A 21,606-nucleotide genomic window follows, 5' to 3' on the forward strand; every position below is an offset into this window, starting at 1 on the left:
AAATACATTTTCCCTTTTTAAGATGCACAGTCGTGGCTCTCGTGTAAGTAAATCCGTGTCTCCACGAGAAGTAAATCCGTACTTCTCGTGAAAGGAAAAAAGAAAAGAAAACAAGTCTTTTCCTTTTTCAAGAAGCACGCCCGTGCCTCACGGAGAACCAAATACATGCCTCCACGAGAGGTAATATGTGCCTCGCAGAAGGAAGAAAAATGCCTTTTTTGATGGTGCCTCTCGTGTAAGCAATTCAGTGTCCCCACGAAACTTAAATGTGCGCCTCCAGCGAAACAAGATAAAACGCGTTTCTTTGCACCAATTCCTTTTCAAATTTATTTTTTTTAGAAGCCAAAAAAATAAAAATAAAACATTTAAAAGCCAAAAATGCATACAAAAAAATATAAAAAATACCAGAGGGAGCTCCTAGAATGCAACACGAGGCAGCGGCTGAGAGCACGCCAAATGGCACGCTCCCACCTCACCCCAAGTGGCTCAATTGGGGGTTCCCGAAGAAGTACTCCCTCATTAGTTGCTACCGGGGAGGTGAAGCACGCACCACCTACCCCCCCCCCCCCTCCGCGCACACGACCCCCCACCCCCATGCTCAAACTTGGGCTGGCCAAGATGTGGGTGGGCTTCCCTTTTTTTCCGTTTCCTTTTGTTTTTGCTTTTTCAATCTCTAAAAAAGTTTCAGATTACAAAAATTGTTCATAATTTCAATAAATGTTTATAATTTTAATAAATGTTCACTAATGGGAAAAAGTTCACAAATTCAAAAAAGAAGAATTTTGAGATTTCGATGAATATTTTATGAAAATTAATGAATAAACAATTCTATTTTGCCTGATTTTTTTTAAAATTTAGATGAATATTGCTTGTATGTCATGAAAAAATGAATTCAATGATTTAGTTTTCATTTGATGAACAAATTTTGAATTATATGAACATCTTTTGAAAATGAGTAACATTTTTTTAATTTGATGAATATTTCTTTAATTTCAATAAAAAAAATCGCCCCGGTTTGAAAAATGTTCCTAGATTTCTGAAATATTTTTTAAAGAAAAAATAAAGTAATAATAATAATTAAAGATAAAGGAAAAAAATAAAAGTAGCAAAAACAAAAGGAAAGAAATACGGTTGAGCTGGCCCACATATATGCATCACGGGAGAGGAGGCGGGGGTACGCGGGTGATCACTTTCGGGCGGCCTTCCCGTGGAAAAGGATCCCCATAAGACAAACACATAGGCATGCCCCGTTTGGCGCGCTTTCAACAAAATGTAGGGCTGGGTGGGCTGGCCTACTATTGCTCGGCCACTCTAGCGAGTGCCACATGTTTTTCCTTCTTTTGTTTTACTAGTTTTCAATCAGTTTTTGTTTTTCACAGGAAAACAAGAATGATTTATTTTCTAAAAAAATATAAAACACAACCTTGGCTAGGAAATTGCAACCTTGGACTAACGTTTCCTAGGCTGTTTAATCTAGTTAACAACAAAAATGTTAAGAGATGGTAATGTTTTCAACAATGGATGGAGTTGTATCACAATTAGGCTAAATCTTTGGGGGTGATTAGCTGATATGTAAAAACAACTTGAGGATAGTTATGATGTGTAGTGCTATTTGAGGAGTGAGAAATGTGTTTGCGCCCTGACTATTTTTTCTAGAAAACTTTGGGCCCTTGTCTAAGTCCGGAAAATTAACGTTCCGTTTTATGTAGAATACAATTAAAGATAGACGAACACCATGTCCCTTTAAAAGGATTTTGGTTTGTTAAAAATCCACTGAAAGCATATCTATTAGCTATGGATATGCTTGTGCATTATGGGTGGAAAGGGAGCGCTAAATGCATGTTATGTGCAATTCTATTTTTTGAAACTTAGGCAGATTTTAGCACAAGTTAATTTTCTAGCAATACAATCTATACATGCATATATAGAGTATAGGAAGTGGATATTAAACTCTTGGGAAAAGTTGCATGGGAAACAAAAAAATCCTAGGCACATACAACATCTATCCATGGTGATGGCCATCTATGAGAGGAGAGATCGGATCCACATACCCTTGTAGATCGCTAAGCGGGAAGCGTTAAGAAATGTAATTGATGTAGTCGAACGTCTTCGCGATCCAAATCGCAAGCCGTCTCGCGATCCAATCACGATCTAGCGCCGTACGGACGACACATCCGTGTTCAGCACACGTACAGCTCGATGACGATCTCTGCCTTCTCGATCCAGCAAGAGGGAGCTAAGAGATAGACGAATTCTTCGACAGCACGACGGCGTGACGGCGGTGTTGGTGGAGCTGATTCGGCAGGGCTTCGCCGTGCACTACCGAATCAAACTAGAGGTGGACGAACTAGTGGAGGGAGATAGAGTTGCACCATGGCTTCGAGTCGGTTGCCTCTCTCCTCTCACTATATATTGTTGGGGACCATTGCATGGAAAACAAAAAATTTCCTACGCACACGCAAGACCTATCCATGGTGATGTTCATCTATGAGATGGGACAGTGTATCTACATACCCTTGTAGATCGCTAAGCGGAAGCGTATATAGCACGGTTGTGTTGGGGAACGTCGCATGGGAAACAAAAAATTTCCTACGCGCACGAAGACCTATCATGGTGATGTCCATCTACGAGAGGGGATGAGTGATCTACGTACCCTTGTAGATCGTACAGCAGAAGCGTTAGTGAACGCGGTTGATGTAGTGGAACGTCCTCACGTCCCTCGATCCGCCCCGCGAACAATCCCGCGATCAGTCCCACGATCTAGTACCGAACGGACGGCACCTCCGCGTTCAGCACACGTACAGCTCGATGATGATCTCGGCCTTCTTGATCCAGCAAGAGAGACGGAGAGGTAGAAGAGTTCTCCGGCAGCGTGACGGCGCTCCGGAGGTTGGTGATGACCTTGTCTCAGCAGGGCTCCGCCCGAGCTCCGCAGAAACGCGATCTAGAGGAAAAACCGTGGAGGTATGTGGTCGGGCTGCCGTGGGAAAGTCGTCTCAAATCAGCCCTAAAACCTCCGTATATATAGGTGGGAGGGAGGGGACCTTGCCTTGGGGCTCAAGGAGCCCCAAGGGGGTCGGCCGAGTCCAAGGGGGGAGGACTCCCCCCCCCCCCCAAACCGAGTTGGACTTGGTTTGGTGGGAGGGAGTCCCCCTTCCTTCCCACCTCCTCCTTTTTTTTTCTTTTCCTCTTGATTTTCTTTGCTTGGCGCATAGAGCCCTTTTGGGCTGTCCCACCAGCCCACTAAGGGCTGGTGTGCCACCCTCAAGGCCTATGGGCTTCCCCGGGGTGGGTTGCCCCCCCCCCCCCCGGTGAACTCCCGGAACCCATTCGTCATTCCCGATACATTCCCGGTAACTCCGAAAACCTTCCGGTAATCAAATGAGGTCATCCTATATATCAATCTTCATTTCCGGACTATTCCGGAAACCCTCGTGACGTCCATGATCTCATCCGGGACTCCGGACAACATTCGGTAACCAACCATATAACTCAAATACGCATAAAACAACGTCGAACCTTAAGTGTGCAGACCCTGCGGGTTCGAGAACTATGTAGACATGACCCGAGAGACTCCTCGGTCAATATCCAATAGCGGGAACTGGATGCTCATATTGGATCCTACATATTCTACGAAGATCTTATCGTTTGAACCTCAGTGCCAAGGATTCATATAATCCCGTATGTCATTCTCTTTGTCCTTCGGTATGTTACTTGCCCGAGATTCGATCGTCAGTATCGGTATACCTATTTCAATCTCGTTTACCGGCAAGTTTCTTTACTCGTTCCGTAATACAAGATCCCGCAACTTACACTAAGTTACATTGCTTGCAAGGCTTGTGTGTGATGTTGTATTACCGAGTGGGCCCCGAGATACCTCTCCGTTCACACGGAGTGACAAATCCCAGTCTTGATCCATACTAACTCAACTAACACCTTCGGAGATACCTGTAGAGCATCTTTATAGTCACCCAGTTACGTTGCGACGTTTGATACACATAAAGCATTCCTCCGGTGTCAGTGAGTTATATGATCTCATGGTCATAGGAATAAATACTTGACACGCAGAAAACAGTAGCAACAAAATGACACGATCAACATGCTACGTCTATTAGTTTGGGTCTAGTCCATCACGTGATTCTCCTAATGATGTGATCCAGTTATCAAGTAACAACACCTTGTTCATAATCAGAAGACACTGACTATCTTTGATCAACTGGCTAGCCAACTAGAGGCTTGCTAGGGACGGTGTTTTGTCTATGTATCCACACATGTAAATGAGTCTTCATTCAATACAATTATAGCATGGATAATAAACTATTATCTTGATACAGGAATTATAATAATAACTATATTTATTATTGCCTCTAGGGCATAATTCCAACAGTCTCCCACTTGCACTAGAGTCAATAATCTAGCCCTCACATCACCATGTGAATTACATTGTAATAAATCTAACACCCATACAGTTCTGGTGTTGATCATGCTTTGGCCGTGGAAGAGGTTTAGTCAGCGGGTCCGCTACATTCAGATCCGTGTGCACTTTGCATATATTCACGTCCTCTCCCTCGACGTAGTCGCGGATGAGGTTGAAGCGTCGTTTGATGTGTCTGGTCTTCTTGTGAAACCGTGGTTCCTTTGCTAAGGCGATGGCACCAGTGTTGTCACAGAACAAGGTTATTGGATTCAGTGCGCTTGGCACCACTCCAAGATCCGTCATGAACTGCTTCATCCAGACACCCTCCTTAGCCGCCTCCGAGGCAGCCATGTACTCCGCTTCACATGTAGAATCTGCTACGACGCTTTGCTTGGAACTGCACCAGCTTACTGCACCCCTTTAAGAATAAATACGTATCCGGTTTGCGACTTAGAGTCGTCCGGATCTGTGTCAAAGCTTGCATCGACGTAACCTTTTACGGCGAGCTCTTCGTCACCTCCATACACGAGAAACATCTCCTTAGTCCTTTTCAGGTACTTCAGGATATTCTTGACCGCTGTCCAGTGATCCACTCCTGGATTACTCTGGAACCTACCTGCCATACTTATGGCCAGGCTAACATCCGGTCTAGTGCACAACATCGCATACATGATAGAACCTATGGCTGAAGCATAGGGGACGGAGCGCATATGCTCTCTATCTTCATCAGTTGCTGGGCACTGAGTCTTACTCAATCTCGTACCTTGTAGAACTGGCAAGAACCCTTTCTTGGACTGTTCCATTTTGAACCTCTTCAAAACTTTATCAAGGTATGTGCTTTGTGAAAGTCCTATCAGGCGTTTTGATCTATCCCTATAGATCTTAATGCCTAGAATGTAAGCAGCTTCTCCTAGGTCCTTCATAGAGAAACTTTTATTCAAGTAATCCTTTATGCTCTCTAAAAACTCTACGTTGTTTTCAATCAGTAATATGTCATCCACATATAATATTAGAAACGCCACAGAGCTCCCACTCACTTTCTTGTAAATACAAGATTCTCCAACCACTTGTATAAACCCAAATGCTTTGATCACCTCATCAAAGCGTTTGTTCCAACTCCGAGATGCTTGCACCAGTCCATAAATGGATCGCTGGAGCTTGCACACCTTGTTAGCATTCTTAGGATCGACAAAACCTTCGGATTGTATCATATACAACTCTTCCTTAAGGAAACCCTTAAGGAACGCCGTTTTGACATCCATCTGCCAGATTTCATAATCGAAAAATGCAGCTATTGCTAACATGATTCTGACGGACTTAAGCATCGCTACGGGTGAGAAGGTCTCATCGTAGTCAACTCCTTGAACTTGTGAAAAACCCTTTGCCACAAGTCGAGCTTTATAAACGGTCACATTACCGTGAGCGTCCGTCTTCCTCTTAAAGATCCATTTGTTCTGAATGGCCTTGCGGCCCTCAGGCAGTACCTCCAAAGTCCACACTTTGTTCTCATACATGGATCCTATCTCGGACTTCATGGCTTCCAGCCATTTGTTGGAATCTGGGCCCACCATTGCTTCTTCATAATTCGCAGGTTCATTGTTGTCTAACAACATGATTGATAAGACGGGATTACGTACCACTCTGGAGCAGCACGTGGTCTCGTCGACCTGCGTGGTTCGACAGAAACTTGAACTGGAGTTTCATGATCATCATCATTAACTTCCTCCTCAACCGGCGTCGCAATGATAGGGGTTTCCCCTTGTCCTGCGCCACCATCCAGAGGGATGAGAGGTTCGACAACCTCGTCAAGTTCTATCTTCCTCCCACTCAATTCTCTCGAGAGAAACTCCTTCTCGAAAAAAGCTCCGTTTTTAGCAACAAACACTTTGCCCTCGGATTTGAGATAGAAGGTGTACCCAACTGTCTCTTTTGGGTAACCTATGAAGACGCACTTTTCCGCTTTGGGTTCCAGCTTTTCAGGCTGAAGCTTTTTGACATAAGCATCACATCCCCAAACTTTAAGAAACGGCAACTTTGGCCTCTTGCCATACCACAGTTCGTATGGTGTCGTCTCAACGGATTTTGATGGTGCCCTATTTAAAGTGAATGCAGCTGTTTCTAATGCATAGCCCCAAAATGATAACGGCAAATCAGTAAGAGACATCATAGATCGCACCATCTCTAATAGAGTACGATTACGACGTTCGGACACACCATTACGCTGTGGTGTTCCAGGCGGTGTTAACTGTGAAACAATTCCACATTGTCTTAAGTGAGCACCAAACTCGAAACTTAGATATTCACCCCCACGATCAGACCGTAGGAACTTGATCTTCTTGTTACGATGGTTCTCCACTTCACTCTGAAATTGCTTGAACTTTTCAAATGTTTCAGACTTGTGCTTCATCAAGTAGACATAACCATATCTACTTAAATCGTCAGTGAAGGTGAGAAAATAACGATATCCGCCGCGTGCCTCCACGCTCATCGGACCACACACATCGGTATGTATGATTTCCAACAAGTCACTTGCACGCTCCATTGTTCCTGAGAACGGAGTCTTAGTCATCTTGCCCATGAGGCATGGTTCACACGTGTCAAGTGAATCAAAGTCAAGTGACTCCAAAAGTCCATCAGCATGGAGTTTCTTCATGCGCTTTACACCAATATGACCTAAGCGGCAGTGCCACAAAAATTTGGCGCTATCATTGTTAACTCTAACTCTTTTGGTCTCAATGTTATGTATATGCGTATCGTTATCAAGATTCAATAAGAACAATCCTCTCACATTCGGTGCATGACCATAAAAGATGTTACTCATAGAAATAGAACAACCATTATTCTCTGACTTAAAAGAGTAACCGTCTCGCAATAAAAAAGATCCAGATATAATGTTCATGCTCAACGCAGGCACTAAATAACAATGATTTAAGTTCATCACTAATCCTGACGGTAACTGAAGTGACACTGTGCCGACGACGATTGCATCAACCTTGGAACCATTTCCTACGCGCATCGTCACTTCATCTTTCGCCAGCCTTCGCCTATTCCGCAGTTCCTGTTTCGAGTTGCAAATATGAGCAACAGAACCGGTATCGAATACCCAGGCACTACTATGAGAGCCGGTTAAGTACACATCAATAACATGTATATCAAATATACCTGATTTTTCTTTGCCCGCCTTCTTATCTGCCAGATACTTGGGGCAATTGCGCTTCCAGTGACCCATACCCTTGCAATAGTAACACTCCGTTTCCGGCTTAGGTCCAGCTTTGGGTTTCTTCGTCGGATTGGCAACAGGCTTGCCGCTCTTCTTCGAATTGTCCTTCTTGCCTTTGCCGTTTCTCTTGAAACTAGTGGTCTTATTCACCATCAACACTTGATGCTCTTTACGGAGTTCAGACTCTGCGACTTTCAGCATCGCAAACAACTCGCCGGGAGACTTGTTCATCCCTTGCATGTTGTAGTTCAACACAAAGCCTTTATAGCTTGGCGGCAGTGATTGAAGGATTCTGTCAGTGATAGCTTCTTGCGGGAGTTCAATCCCCAGCTCAGCTAGATGGTTTGAGTACCCAGACATTTTGAGCACATATTCACTGACAGATGAGTTTTCCTCCATCTTGCAAGCATAGAATTTATCGGAGGTCTCATACCTCTCGATCCGGGCGTTCTTCTGAAAGATAAACTCCAACTCCTGGAACATCTCAAATGCTCCATGACGCTCAAAGCGACGTTGAAGTCCCGGTTCTAAGCCATACAAGACCGCACATTGAACTATTGAGTAGTCCTCCTTACGTGCTAACCAAGCGTTCTTAACATCCTGATCAGCCGTAGCGGGTGGTTCATCTCCTAACGCAGCATTAAGGACATAATCCTTCTTCCCAGCTTGTAAGATTAGCTTAAGATTACGAGCCGAGTCTACAAAGTTGCTTCCATCATCTTTCAACTTAGCTTTCTCTAGGAACGTATTAAAATTCAGGATGACTGTCGCGTGAGCCATGATCTACAACACAAATATATTCAAAGTGGACTTAGACTATGTTCAAGATAATTAGAGTTTAACTTAATCAAATTATTCGCTAAAATCCCACTCAAAAAGTACATCTCTCTAGTCATTTGAGTGGTTCATGATCCACTTACACTAGCTTAAGTCCGATCATCACGTGAGTTGAGTATAGTTTCAGTGGTAAGCATCCTATGCTAATCATATCATCTATATGATTCATGATCGACCTTTCGGTCTCATGTGTTCCGAGGCCATGTCTGTACATGCTAGGCTCGTCAAGCTTAACCCGAGTGTTCCGCGTGCGCAGCTGTTTTGCACCCGTTGTATGTGAACGTTGAGTCTATCACACCCGATCATCACGTGGTGTCTCGAAACAACGAACTGTAGCAACGGTGCACAGTCGGGGAGAACACAATTTCATCTTGAAATTTTAGTGAGAGATCACCTCATAATGCTACCGTCGTTCTAAGCAAAATAAGGTGCATAAAAGGATTAACATCACATGCAATTCATAAGTGACATGATATGGCCATCATCACGTGCTTCTTGATCTCCATCACCAAAGCACCGGCACGATCTTCTTGTCACCGGCGCCACACCATGATCTCCATCAACGTGTTGCCATCGAGGTTATCGTGCTACTCATGCTATTACTACTAAAGCTACATCCTAGCAAAATAGTAAACGCATCTGCAAGCACACACGTTAGTATAAAGACAACCCTATGTCTCCTGCCGGTTGCCGTACCATCGACGTGCATGTCGATATTTCTATTACAACATGATCATCTCATACATCCAATATATCACATCACATCATTGGCCATATCATATCACAAGCATACCCTGCAAAAACAAGTTAGACGTCCTCTAATTTTGTTGTTGCATGTTTTACGTGGTGACCATGGGTATCTAGTAGGATCGCATCTTACTTACGCAAACACCACAACGGAGATATATGAGTTGCTATTTAACCTCATCCAAGGACCTCCTCGGTCAAATCCGATTCAACTAAAGTTGGAGAAACCGACACTTGCCAGTCATCTTTGAGCAACAGAGTTACTCGTAACGATGAAACCAGTCTCTCGTAAGCGTACGAGTAATGTCGGTCCAAGCCGCTTCAATCCAACAATACCGCGGAATCAAGAAAAGACTAAGGAGGGCAGCAAAACGCACATCACCGCCCACAAAAACTTTTGTGTTCTACTCGAGAAGACATCTACGCATGAACCTAGCTCATGATGCCACTGTTGGGGAACGTCGCATGGGAAACAAAATTTTTCCTACGCACACGAAGACCTATCATGGTGATGTCCATCTACGAGAGGGGATGAGTGATCTACGTACCCTTGTAGATCGTATAGCAGAAGCGTTAGTGAACGCGGTTGATGTAGTGGAACGTCCTCACGTCCCTCGATCCGCCCCGCGAACAATCCCGCGATCAGTCCCACGATCTAGTACCGAACGGACGGCACCTCCGCGTTCAGCACACGTACAGCTCGATGATGATCTCGGCCTTCTTGATCCAGCAAGAGAGACGGAGAGGTAGAAGAGTTCTCCGGCAGCGTGACGGCGCTCCGGAGGTTGGTGATGACCTTGTCTCAGCAGGGCTCCGCCCGAGCTCCGCAGAAACGCGATCTAGAGGAAAAACCGTGGAGGTATGTGGTCGGGCTGCCGTGGGAAAGTCGTCTCAAATCAGCCCTAAAACCTCCGTATATATAGGTGGGAGGGAGGGGACCTTGCCTTGGGGCTCAAGGAGCCCCAAGGGGGTCGGCCCGAAACCCATTCGTCATTCCCGGTACATTCCCGGTAACTCCGAAAACCTTCCGGTAATCAAATGATGTCATCCTATATATCAATCTTCGTTTCCGGACTATTCCGGAAACCCTCGTGACGTCCGTGATCTCATCCGGGACTCCGAACAACATTCGGTAACAAACCATATAACTCAAATACGCATAAAACAACGTCGAACCTTAAGTGTGCAGACCCTGCGGGTTCGAGAACTATGTAGACATGACCCGAGAGACTCCTCGGTCAATATCCAATAGCGGGACCTGGATGCCCATATTGGATCCTACATATTCTACGAAGATCTTATCGTTTGAACCTCAGTGCCAAGGATTCATATAATCCCGTATGTCATTCCCTTTGTCCTTCGGTATGTTACTTGCCCGAGATTCGATCGTCAGTATCCGTATACCTATTTCAATCTCGTTTACCGGCAAGTCTCTTTACTCGTTCCTTAATACAAGATCCCGCAACTTACACTAAGTTACATTGCTTGCAAGGCTTGTGTGTGATGTTGTATTACCGAGTGGGCCCCGAGATACCTCTCCGTTCACACGGAGTGACAAATCCCAGTCTTGATCCATACTAACTCAACTAACACCTTCGGAGATACCTGTAGAGCATCTTTATAGTCACCCAGTTACGTTGCGACGTTTGATACACACAAAGCATTCCTCCGGTGTCAGTGAGTTATATGATCTCATGGTCATAGGAATAAATACTTGACACGCAGAAAACAGTAGCAACAAAATGACACGATCAACATGCTACGTCTATTAGTTTGGGTCTAGTCCATCACGCGATTCTCCTAATGACGTGATCCAGTTATCAAGTAACAACACCTTGTTCATAATCAGAAGACACTGACTATCTTTGATCAACTGGCTAGCCAACTAGAGGCTTGCTAGGGACGGTGTTTTGTCTATGTATCCACACATGTAAATGAGTCTTCATTCAATACAATTATAGCATGGATAATAAACGATTATCTTGATACAGGAATTATAATAATAACTATATTTATTATTGCCTCTAGGGCATAATTCCAATAGGTTGATGTAGTCGAACACCTTCGTGATCCAAAACGCAGTCCGTCCCGCGATCTCATCACGAACCGTCCCGCGACCCGATCACGATCCATCCCGATCTAGTGCCGAACGGACGGCACCACCGTGTACAGCACACGTACAGCTCGATGACAATCTCCGCCTTCTTGATCCAGCAAAAGGGATGAAGAGGTAGATGAGTTCTCCAGCACGACGGCGTGGTGGTGGTGGTGGTGAACTAATCCAGCAGGGCTTCGCCAAGCTGTGTGGAACTAATCTAGAGGAGAAAACGATCTAGAGAAAGAGGGCAGCACGTGGCGGCTGGGGTTGCCTTCAAATCCTCTAGTATATATATGAGGGAGGGAGGAGAGGAGGCAGCCTCAAAACCCTCATGGGTTCGGCCGAAGTGAAGGAAGTGGAAGAGTCCACCTCCAATCCTAGTACTAGTAGGATTCCTCCGTTCCCTACTTGGGTATCTTCCCTTCCCACCTCCTAGCCGCATTGGGCTTTAGTGGGGACTTCGGACAGCCCACTAGGGGTTGGTTCACGTCCTCCCACAGCCCATGAGACCCTTTGGGGGTGAGTGGGCCCACCTGGTGGACCCCCAAAACCCATTCGTCACTTCCGGTACACTGCCGAAAATGTCTGAAACCTTTCCGAAGTTCAAAAACCACTTTCCTATATATCAAGCTTTACCTCCGGACCATTCCGGAGCTCCTCGTGACGTTCGGGATCTCATCCGGGACTACGAACAACTTTCGGTTACCAACATACATAACTCAATAATACCGAAACGTCACCGAACCTTAAGTGTGCATACCCTACGGGTTCGAGAACTATGTAGACATGACCTGAGACATTCTTCGGTCAATAACCGATAGCGGGACCCAGATGACCATATTGGCTCCTACATATTCTACGAAGATCTTTATCGGTTGAAACTCTGTGTCAAGGATTCAGTTAATCCCGTATGTTGTTCCCTTTGTCCATCGATATGTTACTTGTCCGAGATTCGATCGTCGGTATCTCCATACCTAGTTCAATATCGTTACTGGCAAGTCTCTTTACTCGTTCCGTAATACAAGATCCCATGACTAACTCCTTAGTCACATTGCTTGCAAGGCTTATTGTGATGTTGCATTACCGAGTGGGCCCTAGAGATACCTCTCTGTCATACGGAGTGACAAATCCCATTCTTGGTTCACGCCAACCCAACAGACACCTTCGGAGATACCTGTAGAGCACCTTTATAGTCACCCCAGTTACGTTGTGACGTTTGATACACACAGGGCATTCCTCCGGTGTCCGGGGGTTGCATAATCTTATGGTCATAGAAATATATACTTGACATGCAGAAAACAATAGCAATAAACTGACTTGATCACATGCTATGTTCATAGTTTGGGTCTTTTCCATCACATCGTTCTCCTAATGATGTGATCTCTTTATTAAATGACAACTCTTGTCTATGGCCAGGAAACCTTGACCATCTTTGATCAACAAGCTAGTCCATTAGAGGCTTACTAGGGACAGTGTGTTGTCTATGTATCCACACATGTATTTGAGTTTCCAAGCAATACAATTATAGCATGGATAATAAACGATTATCTTGAACAAAGAAATATAATAATAACTATTTTATCATTGCCTCTAGGGCATATTTCCAACATAAACAACATGCAATTGCAAGAAAGTAAGGGAGTAGAGTTTGGAGAAAATCAAAAGTGACAAAGACAGAGTGATTATTGGCATGGTTAGATGGTGCTATCATACGTCCACTTTGATGGAGACTTAAACCGATGGAGGGTAACGGCTACGCAAGTCTATGAAAGGTTCCACCCACGAAGGGTCTATGAAAAAGCAACCTTGTCTATGCTATCATGGCTTATGTCCCCGAAGGACTAGTCTTACTCAAGGAAGATCTTTACGAAGTAGGCGATCTCCTTGCCCTTACAAAATCCTTGGTTCAACCCCGTAAAATTTGGAGGCTCCCAAGTGACACCTAACCACTATAGGAGAGACCACTCTTCAAAAGGTAATAGATATTGTTAATGATGAACTCCTTGCTCTTGTGCTTCAAAAGTTTGTCTCCTCAACACTCAATCACTCTCTCATAGATTTTGCATGGTGGTAGGAAATGGATTCGAGTGGAAAGCAACTTCGCGAGGATAGAAATCAAGGATCATATGGTTGGAGTAAAATCCCTTGATCTCAACACAAGTATAGGTTTTCTCTCTCACAAAATAGATATGAGAAGTGGTAGTCTCGTTCTCGTTACTTTCTTTGAGATGGTGGAGGGGTGGGGTATATATAGTGATCACCGAAAATCCAACTATTACACACCCTTTTGCACATCTCGGTGGGACCAAATGAAATCACTCAGTGAGACCGATTAGTGCAGAAGGTTTGAATTTTAGGATTTTCGATGAGACCGAATGAAACAACTCAGAGGTACTGATGGTGATGACCTAAGAACTTTCACACTTCGCTGAGATCGATCAATTTCACTCCAGAATTCTGGAATGAAATTGATAAGAGACACAAGGTTGGCAAGTGCACTTCGATGGCACCGATCGACTAACTCAGGATTTCCGAAATGAAGTCGATGGGTAACAGAAGGTTAGCATGGTCACTTTCGTGAGATCAAAGGGTCATATCGGTACGACCAGTTTGTTAGGGTTTAGGTAGTGGCTCTGTCAAGTGTATCTCGGTGGGACTGGGTGTATGTGTTTCGTGGGTTAGAGATAGGTTTGAGGGTTTTTGGGGCAGATAGGATTTGGAGGGTGTGCTTGAGGGTCTTGGAGCAATATCTTCAAGCACTTGAGCAAATGACTATGGTCAAACCTCATTCCTTATAATAGTATTAATTTTTCTATGGACTCAATGTGATCTTCACTTAACCAAAAAATATAGAGTCTTGAAGCTTTGCCAACACAGTTCCTTAGTAGATTGAGGGGGTCCTCATTTCCATCCTTTCACTAGCCTAAGTTAAACTTCTGGTGAAATATACTTGAAGAAAAAATTAGTCCAACAACATGTATTACCAAAACCACCAAAGAAGAAAATGTGCTTTCAGTATTGTTTTTTCTGATTTTGTATTGGCTGTAATGTTCAATGGAAATTCCATGTGTAGGTTGTTGGGTCAACTGACCCACCATTTTTTAAATTACACCCTTAGATTAGTTATTAATATATCTGCAAAGAATATGACACATTAGATAGTTTTGTATACTTGAACCCACAACAATTTCGCGTTGGCGCCGCCACTGGTCATGTTGTTCTAGTTTGCAAAGAAAAGACACTTGAAGACACTGTCACAACACAACAAAAATGATAACGATGGTGGCTAGTGCATTCTTTCATCAAAGCAGGGATGGGGTTTGATGGTTCTACGTATTGAAGGTGGCTGAGAAGCAAGCAATGTTGTAGAAGCTTTTAAATGTGGCTCTTTCAAGATGTAATTTTTTTAACCATTTTATGTCCTCTTCTAGTGTGTTTTTCTACTGACTTGATAGTAACCGATTTATGTGGTGGGAGTACCACCTCCAAGTTGCTTTTGCATCTTAGTTCTTTCAATAGATCTGACGCCTTAATGCTGTTGCACGATTGATTTTGCATATGATCAACTTGTGCGGCTCATGTCAGATGATGTATTATCAATTTTATTTAGAGCTTGGAGTCCCTTGAATTAAAAGAAAGTAAACACCGAAAATACAAAGGTGAACATGGGTTCACGCGCACCCACGTAAATAGTAAATTCATAAAAAAATACTATTTTTTAAAAAAAATCTGAAACTTTCTAGTATGAAACTTAGTCGACCATTCTACTCACGTGTGAAATTTCGTGGTGTATTGGCACTCATGGTATTTTTAGTGAAGAAAATACAATTGTTACCATAGTACTTATGAAATAGTGTTTTTTAATATAGCTTCGATTTTGTCTTTTCTTTTGTCGAGATTACCACAGATTTGATTTCTCCGTGAAACTTTATATGCGAGTATACAAGTTGACTATGTATATTTCAAAAATAAATTTAGACTTTTCTTTTAGTAATTATTTTTTTAATTTACTATCCATAAAAAATACGCGTGAAACCATATTCACCAAATTCACGTCTACACATCCTATCAACGACGTTTGACACACAACACATTGTCTCTCACTCTTATTCCCATAGACACCCCCACCTCCTCCTCAATTGCTCCCTCGACTCATAATGACTACCGCACATCTCATGGACACCACACTTGTCCCCTTCCGTATTGCCGCTTTCTTTCATCATTTTCTCCTTTCTTGAACCTCCTTGCCTCCATCTGCCTCAAATCGCCATCTCAATCGTCCGTTGATATCAGTCGAGAGATACCGACATCATGATGGACCATCTATTTGACCTGAACTAAGCTCTTATTTTTTGCGGGGTTACAATATTAATTTTTTCGTCACCGTATCAATGTGTAAATATCTTCATGAATATTGCATGTGGTACATTTCCTTTATCGTACTTCCTCTGTAAACAAATATAAAAGCGTTTAGATCACTACTTTAATGATCTACGCTTTTATATATTTGTTTACAGAGGGAGTATTTAAGAAGAATTCATGGTGGCACTTTTTTCGCGTGTGTGTAGTAAAGCACCATTGCATTTGCACTCACAAGGCCAGGACACGTTTAAGAAGCGCTTTATTACAAAAAAGCATCGTGCCAATATTCAAATGGAAATCTCCATTTCCGGCAAGGTGCGCTAGAGACAAAAAATGCCGCGAGCCCCAAATCCCCGGAGACGCCAATGCCATAGCCCCTGATCTATGTCGCCGCCGCCGTCCCGGCGACCGCCCCGCCGCTCCCCCCGTGTCCTCCGCCCCCCGTCCCCCTTCGCCCCTGGCCGGAGATGGGCCACCCGAGGCGCCGCGCCCACCCGCGCCGCGGCGCCCTGCTGCCGGCGGTGGCGGCGCTCCTCCTTCTCTTCCTGGCCGTCTCGCTCCTCTCCATCGCCATCTCCGCGCCTCCGCTCGCGGACCGCCACCCCGGCCTCTCCCGCCGATCCCTCCGCCGCCCTCCGGTACGGACGCTAGCTCCGGCTCTCCCCACCCCCCCTGCTCATCGCCCCTTCGCGCAGTTCGATTCGGCGTCTTTGTTTCGCTTTCCGTGTGTTGGTGCACGGCCGAAAACCTCTCGGGGGGCTAAGAGCCCCCGGCGGCATCTCCGGCGATTCGAGGAATCGATCGGGGTTCATGTGTTGGGTGGATTGTTTGATAAATATCGGATTGGAAATTTGGGATAGATGCTGTACCGTGGCCTGTTTAGTTCTACCATGGCTGGTTTGATCCGTGGAGGGTTTAGTCCTGAATGCACCGGCCCCCTCGGTCACTCTTCTTCGTGTTAATATATTTTAAACTGGATATGGCCGATTGATTGATTGATTGTTGTGTTACCCAAATGTAGACAAGCCGACGGACTGCGAGAGATGATCTGTGGGGTTCGGAGCTCGCTAGCAACTTCTATGGATGCAGTAACTCTAGCGGAAAATTTCTTGGTGAGCCCTTGTGTGGATGATGAATGTGTGTGTATCAGTGCTTACTGAATAATGGTTTTCAGGTGTCATTATTTGTATTATGACAACTTTACTAATTCCTGCCTAAAGCCTTTTTAAAATCTTACAGATTCCAGCGTTGCAACACAACCAGATCGGTTTTTGATTATTGTTACAAGTGGAGGTCTGAATCAGCAGAGAACAGGGGTGAGGCCCACCTGTCCCTACCTCCCTCCCTTGTATGGATACACTCTCATGCTCGTAAATGGATATGACTAAAAACACTTTTTTTTTGTCTGAATATATTTTTATCAGTAGATGCTTACAATACTTAAGGTATCCAAATTGGTCACAGCCACCAATATTTGTTGTTCTTGGGGCCCTATGAGCATATTTGTCCAAAAAATATCAAAATACCATTCTTCTGATACAATGCAGTAATGCATTTTAAAGCTTCTGATGAACTAGATCTACACAATAGAAGTATATGATATTTATTTGCCAGTATGCTAGTGCCATGCGGTGTCAACTTCCTTTGTTTCTTGAGCCTTATTTCTTTTCTTTTAGGACTGCAGAGTTGATAGTTTGCATCCTCATTCATGACTTACACAGAATACCAATTTATTGTAGCACTCGTGGTTGTTACATTTACTTGCAATTCTAAAGAGCGTGTCTGCTTTTTTTCTGTCTTGTACCTTTGAGCTGTATGTATCAGTCAAATCATGGCATTTTTCTTATTTTCAGATAGTTGATGCTGTAGTTGCTGCGCGCATTTTAAACGCTACACTTGTTGTTCCCAAATTGGACCAAACATCTTTCTGGAAAGATTCAAGGTATGCAAGTCATGGTGCTTCCAAATTTGATCTCATGGTCTTCTATGAGTCTATGACTGTTTGATTGTTTAAGGTGAACCAGTTCCACTTGTTCTATAATTAATGCAATATCTGATGCAGCAATTTTTCCGAAATCTTTGATATCGACTGGTTCATTTCATTTCTTGCGAAGGATATCAAAATTATCAAAGAACCTCCAGAAAAAGGAGGTAAAGCTGTGCGACCTTATAAAATGCGTGTTCCCCGAAAATGTACCCCACAATGTTACTTGAAGCGTGTCTTGCCGGCACTTCTGAAGAAACATGTAAGTTGTTGACCTGTGGTTTAGTAGTATCCCTCATTTTCCGAAAGAAGCAGGAGCACTCTTTACTGGGATATATTAGTTCTGTAGGAAAATTCTCCTTATTTTCTTGCCATCCTTTACATGTCAACATATTAAACTCAGTTGCGCATTTATAGACCTCCTTTAGATCAACTGGCCAGTTACTTTACCTGATGCCCTGGCAGTTAATTTTTCTATTACCTCAGACAGCCTTTACCGAATTTACCTATGTAGGGAGGTTTTCCACTTATGCTTGGATTCTATTCATTCGGTAATTTCTTCATACATCGTGCTGCTTTCTATGCACCTGCCTGTAGTTTGATTTCTGTTTTTAGCTCATTTTGTGCACCAGGTTAATTTAGATATATTTCAGTACATGAAAAATCCACACTAACATAGCTTATTTACTATCATTCTTGTGTTGCAGGTTATTCGAATGACTAAATATGACTATAGGCTCTCAAATAAATTGGAAACTGACCTGCAAAAACTGCGGTGCAGAGTAAATTACCATGCTTTGAGATTTACTGATCCAATACAAGATTTGGGTGAAAAGCTAATACAGCGGATGCGAGAGAAGAGCAAATATTTTATTGCTCTTCATCTGAGGTGCGCCTACTTGAAGCTGTCCTTGATCTACACGTTTCCTTTGTTCGTAATTTACCTATCTAGGTTCACTCTTCATCTTCTTGGATGCAACTTGCAGATACATCCAATGACCCTTTCTCTGACATGTTTTTCTGCCGTATTGTTGGGCCTGAACTCTTCCAAAATATGATAACGCGTGACCTTCTGGTTTTCAAAACAGCAGGCAACATGCTTAGACAACTCAAATACAAAAGGATAATCACAACTTTAAAATGAATCATCAATCCTTCGCTCTGCCAAATCTTTCCCACTGAGAACCGTTGTTTCAACATTTCCAGAGGTTCTTGGTATTGCCCCCATATACTCTTTTGGAAAGAATGAAAAGACGGATTTCTTTAATTATCCAAGTAAAGCTTAATGCTATTACAGTTTAGTGATTACTATCTAGTTGCCTTTCAGATCCAGATAGTTCTTTTTTTAACTAAGATTTAATGTAGCAGCAAAATTGTGAAGGCTAAATGCCTAACTAATGAAAAGGAAAGAAGAAAGTGAAAGATATTTGTTTGTAAAATATTGCAGCATGCATAATTATGTTTATGTTTCTTGATTAACATATGTTATCTTTCTTTATGGCAGATTTGAGAGTGATATGCTTGCCTTTTCTGGGTGTTATTATGGTGGTGGAGAAAAGGAGAGGAGAGATTTAGGTGCCATTCGCAAGCGATGGAAAACATTGCATGTATGAACAATTTCATGTCTCAGTTACTTAGATAGTGAGCTAAAGCTGCCTATTGCTAACCTGTTGTGTTCTTAATATCAGACAAGTAACCCAGAGAAAGGAAGAAGGCAAGGTAGGTGCCCACTAACTCCTGAGGAGGTAGGGCTGCTGTTACGAGCATTGGGCTATGGAAGTGATGTCCATATCTATGCTGCTTCTGGTGAGATATATGGAGGGGAAGAAACTTTGGCGCCCCTCAAAGCGCTCTTCCCAAATTACCATACAAAAGAATCATTGTCAAGCAAAGATGAGTTGACTCCATTCTTGGCACACTCATCCCGCATGGCCGCAATTGATTTCATTGTCTGTGATGGAAGTGATGCTTTTGTGACTAACAATAACGGCAACATGGCCAAAATACTTGCTGGGCGGAGGTGATGCTTCTGTTCTTTCTTCTGTACATGTCTGTTGGCTATTTGTGTTTCTGTTCATATTAGTTCATTCTGAATTTCTGCTGCTCCTTGCAGGAGATATTTTGGCCACAGGAGAACAATCCGGCCAAATGCCAAACAGCTCTACCCCTTATTTACAAACAGGGGAAATATGTCATGGGGCGAATTCTCGTCGCAGGTGCGAGTAGTCCAGAAAGGATTCATGGGAGATCCCATGGAAGTCATGCCGGGAAGAGGCGAATTCCATGCCTACCCTGCCGCGTGTATATGTGAAAAGGCCGACGAAAATAAATCGAGCCCTGGTAGTAATCAGGAAATCATTAACCACACTGGAGTAAGGAAGGCCATCGGCGAACCAGCATATCCTGTCTACACCGACGAAGAGGCGGATGGGTCTGACGCTGAAGACGACCCCACAGGGACAGGAGAAGAAGAGATGATTACTGAAGACGACCCTGCCACTGGAGAAGAGGCGGTTGCTGAAGATGACCCCAGTGCGACAGAGGAGGCGATCGACACCGAAGCTGACGACGATTCTTCGGGCAGACAGGAGGGTCTCGAGCTGGAGGCGATCCTTTCGGATTAGCCGAGTTGCTATCCTGCTCGGAGGAATTAGTTAAGTTATTTGCATGCAATACAAGTGTTGTATGTGGTAGAAACTGATGCACATCGACCCCTCCGGTGTCCAGAGTAGAGCTGGTCCGCTGCCTCTGGTGTACATAGATCTTGTTGGTGGACTGAAGCTGTACATCCTCTCCTCTCCCCTCCCCTCCTGGGCTCCTGGCCCAACAAGGGTGGCCTCAATTTAGCGTCTCCAGTAGTGGTTCTCTGAAGAGTTTGTCTCGTTGTCTGTAGCTCGTGGCAGTGTGTTGGTTCTGCTTCGTACTCTCTGTCCTCTTCTCCTGGCCAAGTTTTCGTACATGTGCCGTCTTCAATCTCTTGTGTTGTTCCTCTCTCTCCAAAAAAATTCTCATGTGTTGTTACAGTAAATATTATGATCTGATACAGTGCCGAATTGTTCTTAACTTACCATGGTACAGTTCAGGTTTTCGTACTTTGTCTTGTTTTTCTAAAGGACGCATGTTCGCACTGTAATATATTGGAGTAAATGTACGTTTCTACTCCCTCCCTCTTAAAATAAGACTCAAAAGTGACTCAACTTTGCACTAACTTTAGTATAAAGTTGAGTCATTTTTAAGTCACTTATTTTGAGATGAAGGAAGTATAAAAGAATTTAAAACACTACTTTAATAATCTAAATGCTCTTATATTAGTTTACAAATAAAATATTACTGTAGCATTCCCGTCACGTTGTTTTCTACTGCATCGAGTGTTTCTACTGCAATGGGTATACAAGCCCTTGCCTTTTTGCCGTAAGTTTTCCAAGTAGCATGGAGCCACAAGCCAATATTGAATTACTATTTCTTTAAATAAATTAGAATGCGACATCATCGTTGTCACAGAAGCCTTGGCATCAACACCAACACCTTCCACCGGTCCCACTCGCCAGCGCCCAACTCCAAACACGAAGCCCTCGGGATGAATACGACACCAAGACGCCGTCATCCTCCGATTACAAGGATCAAGGGTTAGGCATTTACAGCTGGACATTGCAAATATGACCTCTAAACGGGCGCAGACGCGCCCGATATGTGGCATGCCCTCTATTTATCCGTTCACGTAGCCACACTCCTCATTTTCTTCCTCATATGTCCGGTCACTTACACGTGATTGGTGGGGAGGAAGAGAGAGAAAGAAAAGAATGAATAAAGAAAAGAAAAAGGTGGTCCCGGATGGTGTCGCGTCCTATGTCACGGACTGACTGGGCGCGTCCGCGAGCCCTCATATCCTCCCCATATTTGAGATGGATCTCAGCGTTCGCGAACAGCCCGGACGTATAGGG

General features: G+C 43.8%; 1 protein-coding gene across 1 annotated transcript; it reads left to right on the plus strand.

The window, feature by feature from the left end:
* Positions 1-16,133: 16,133 nt before the first annotated feature.
* Positions 16,134-20,728, plus strand: LOC123451837 (O-fucosyltransferase 16-like). The gene is made up of 9 exons (XM_045128380.1): positions 16,134-16,319; positions 16,703-16,793; positions 16,921-16,997; positions 17,535-17,623; positions 17,744-17,927; positions 18,373-18,554; positions 19,170-19,272; positions 19,354-19,685; positions 19,779-20,728. Exons 1-9 carry the CDS (start codon positions 16,149-16,151, stop codon positions 20,287-20,289), a joined length of 1,740 nt encoding a protein of 579 aa, XP_044984315.1. The 5' UTR covers positions 16,134-16,148; the 3' UTR covers positions 20,290-20,728.
* The last annotated feature ends 878 nt before the right edge of the window (positions 20,729-21,606 follow it).

Source organism: Hordeum vulgare, chromosome 5H, assembly GCF_904849725.1.
Source record: "Hordeum vulgare subsp. vulgare chromosome 5H, MorexV3_pseudomolecules_assembly, whole genome shotgun sequence".
NCBI lineage: Eukaryota > Viridiplantae > Streptophyta > Magnoliopsida > Poales > Poaceae > Hordeum > Hordeum vulgare.

Coding starts and splice junctions, on each gene's coding strand:
- LOC123451837 (XM_045128380.1), top strand. CDS start 16,149: ATGGGCCACCCGAGGCGCCGCGCCCACCCGCGCCGCGGCGCCCTGCTG. Junction 16,320..16,702: donor GATCCCTCCGCCGCCCTCCG/GTACGGACGCTA, acceptor ACCCAAATGTAG/ACAAGCCGACGGACTGCGAG. Junction 17,928..18,372: donor CGGCACTTCTGAAGAAACAT/GTAAGTTGTTGA, acceptor CTTGTGTTGCAG/GTTATTCGAATGACTAAATA.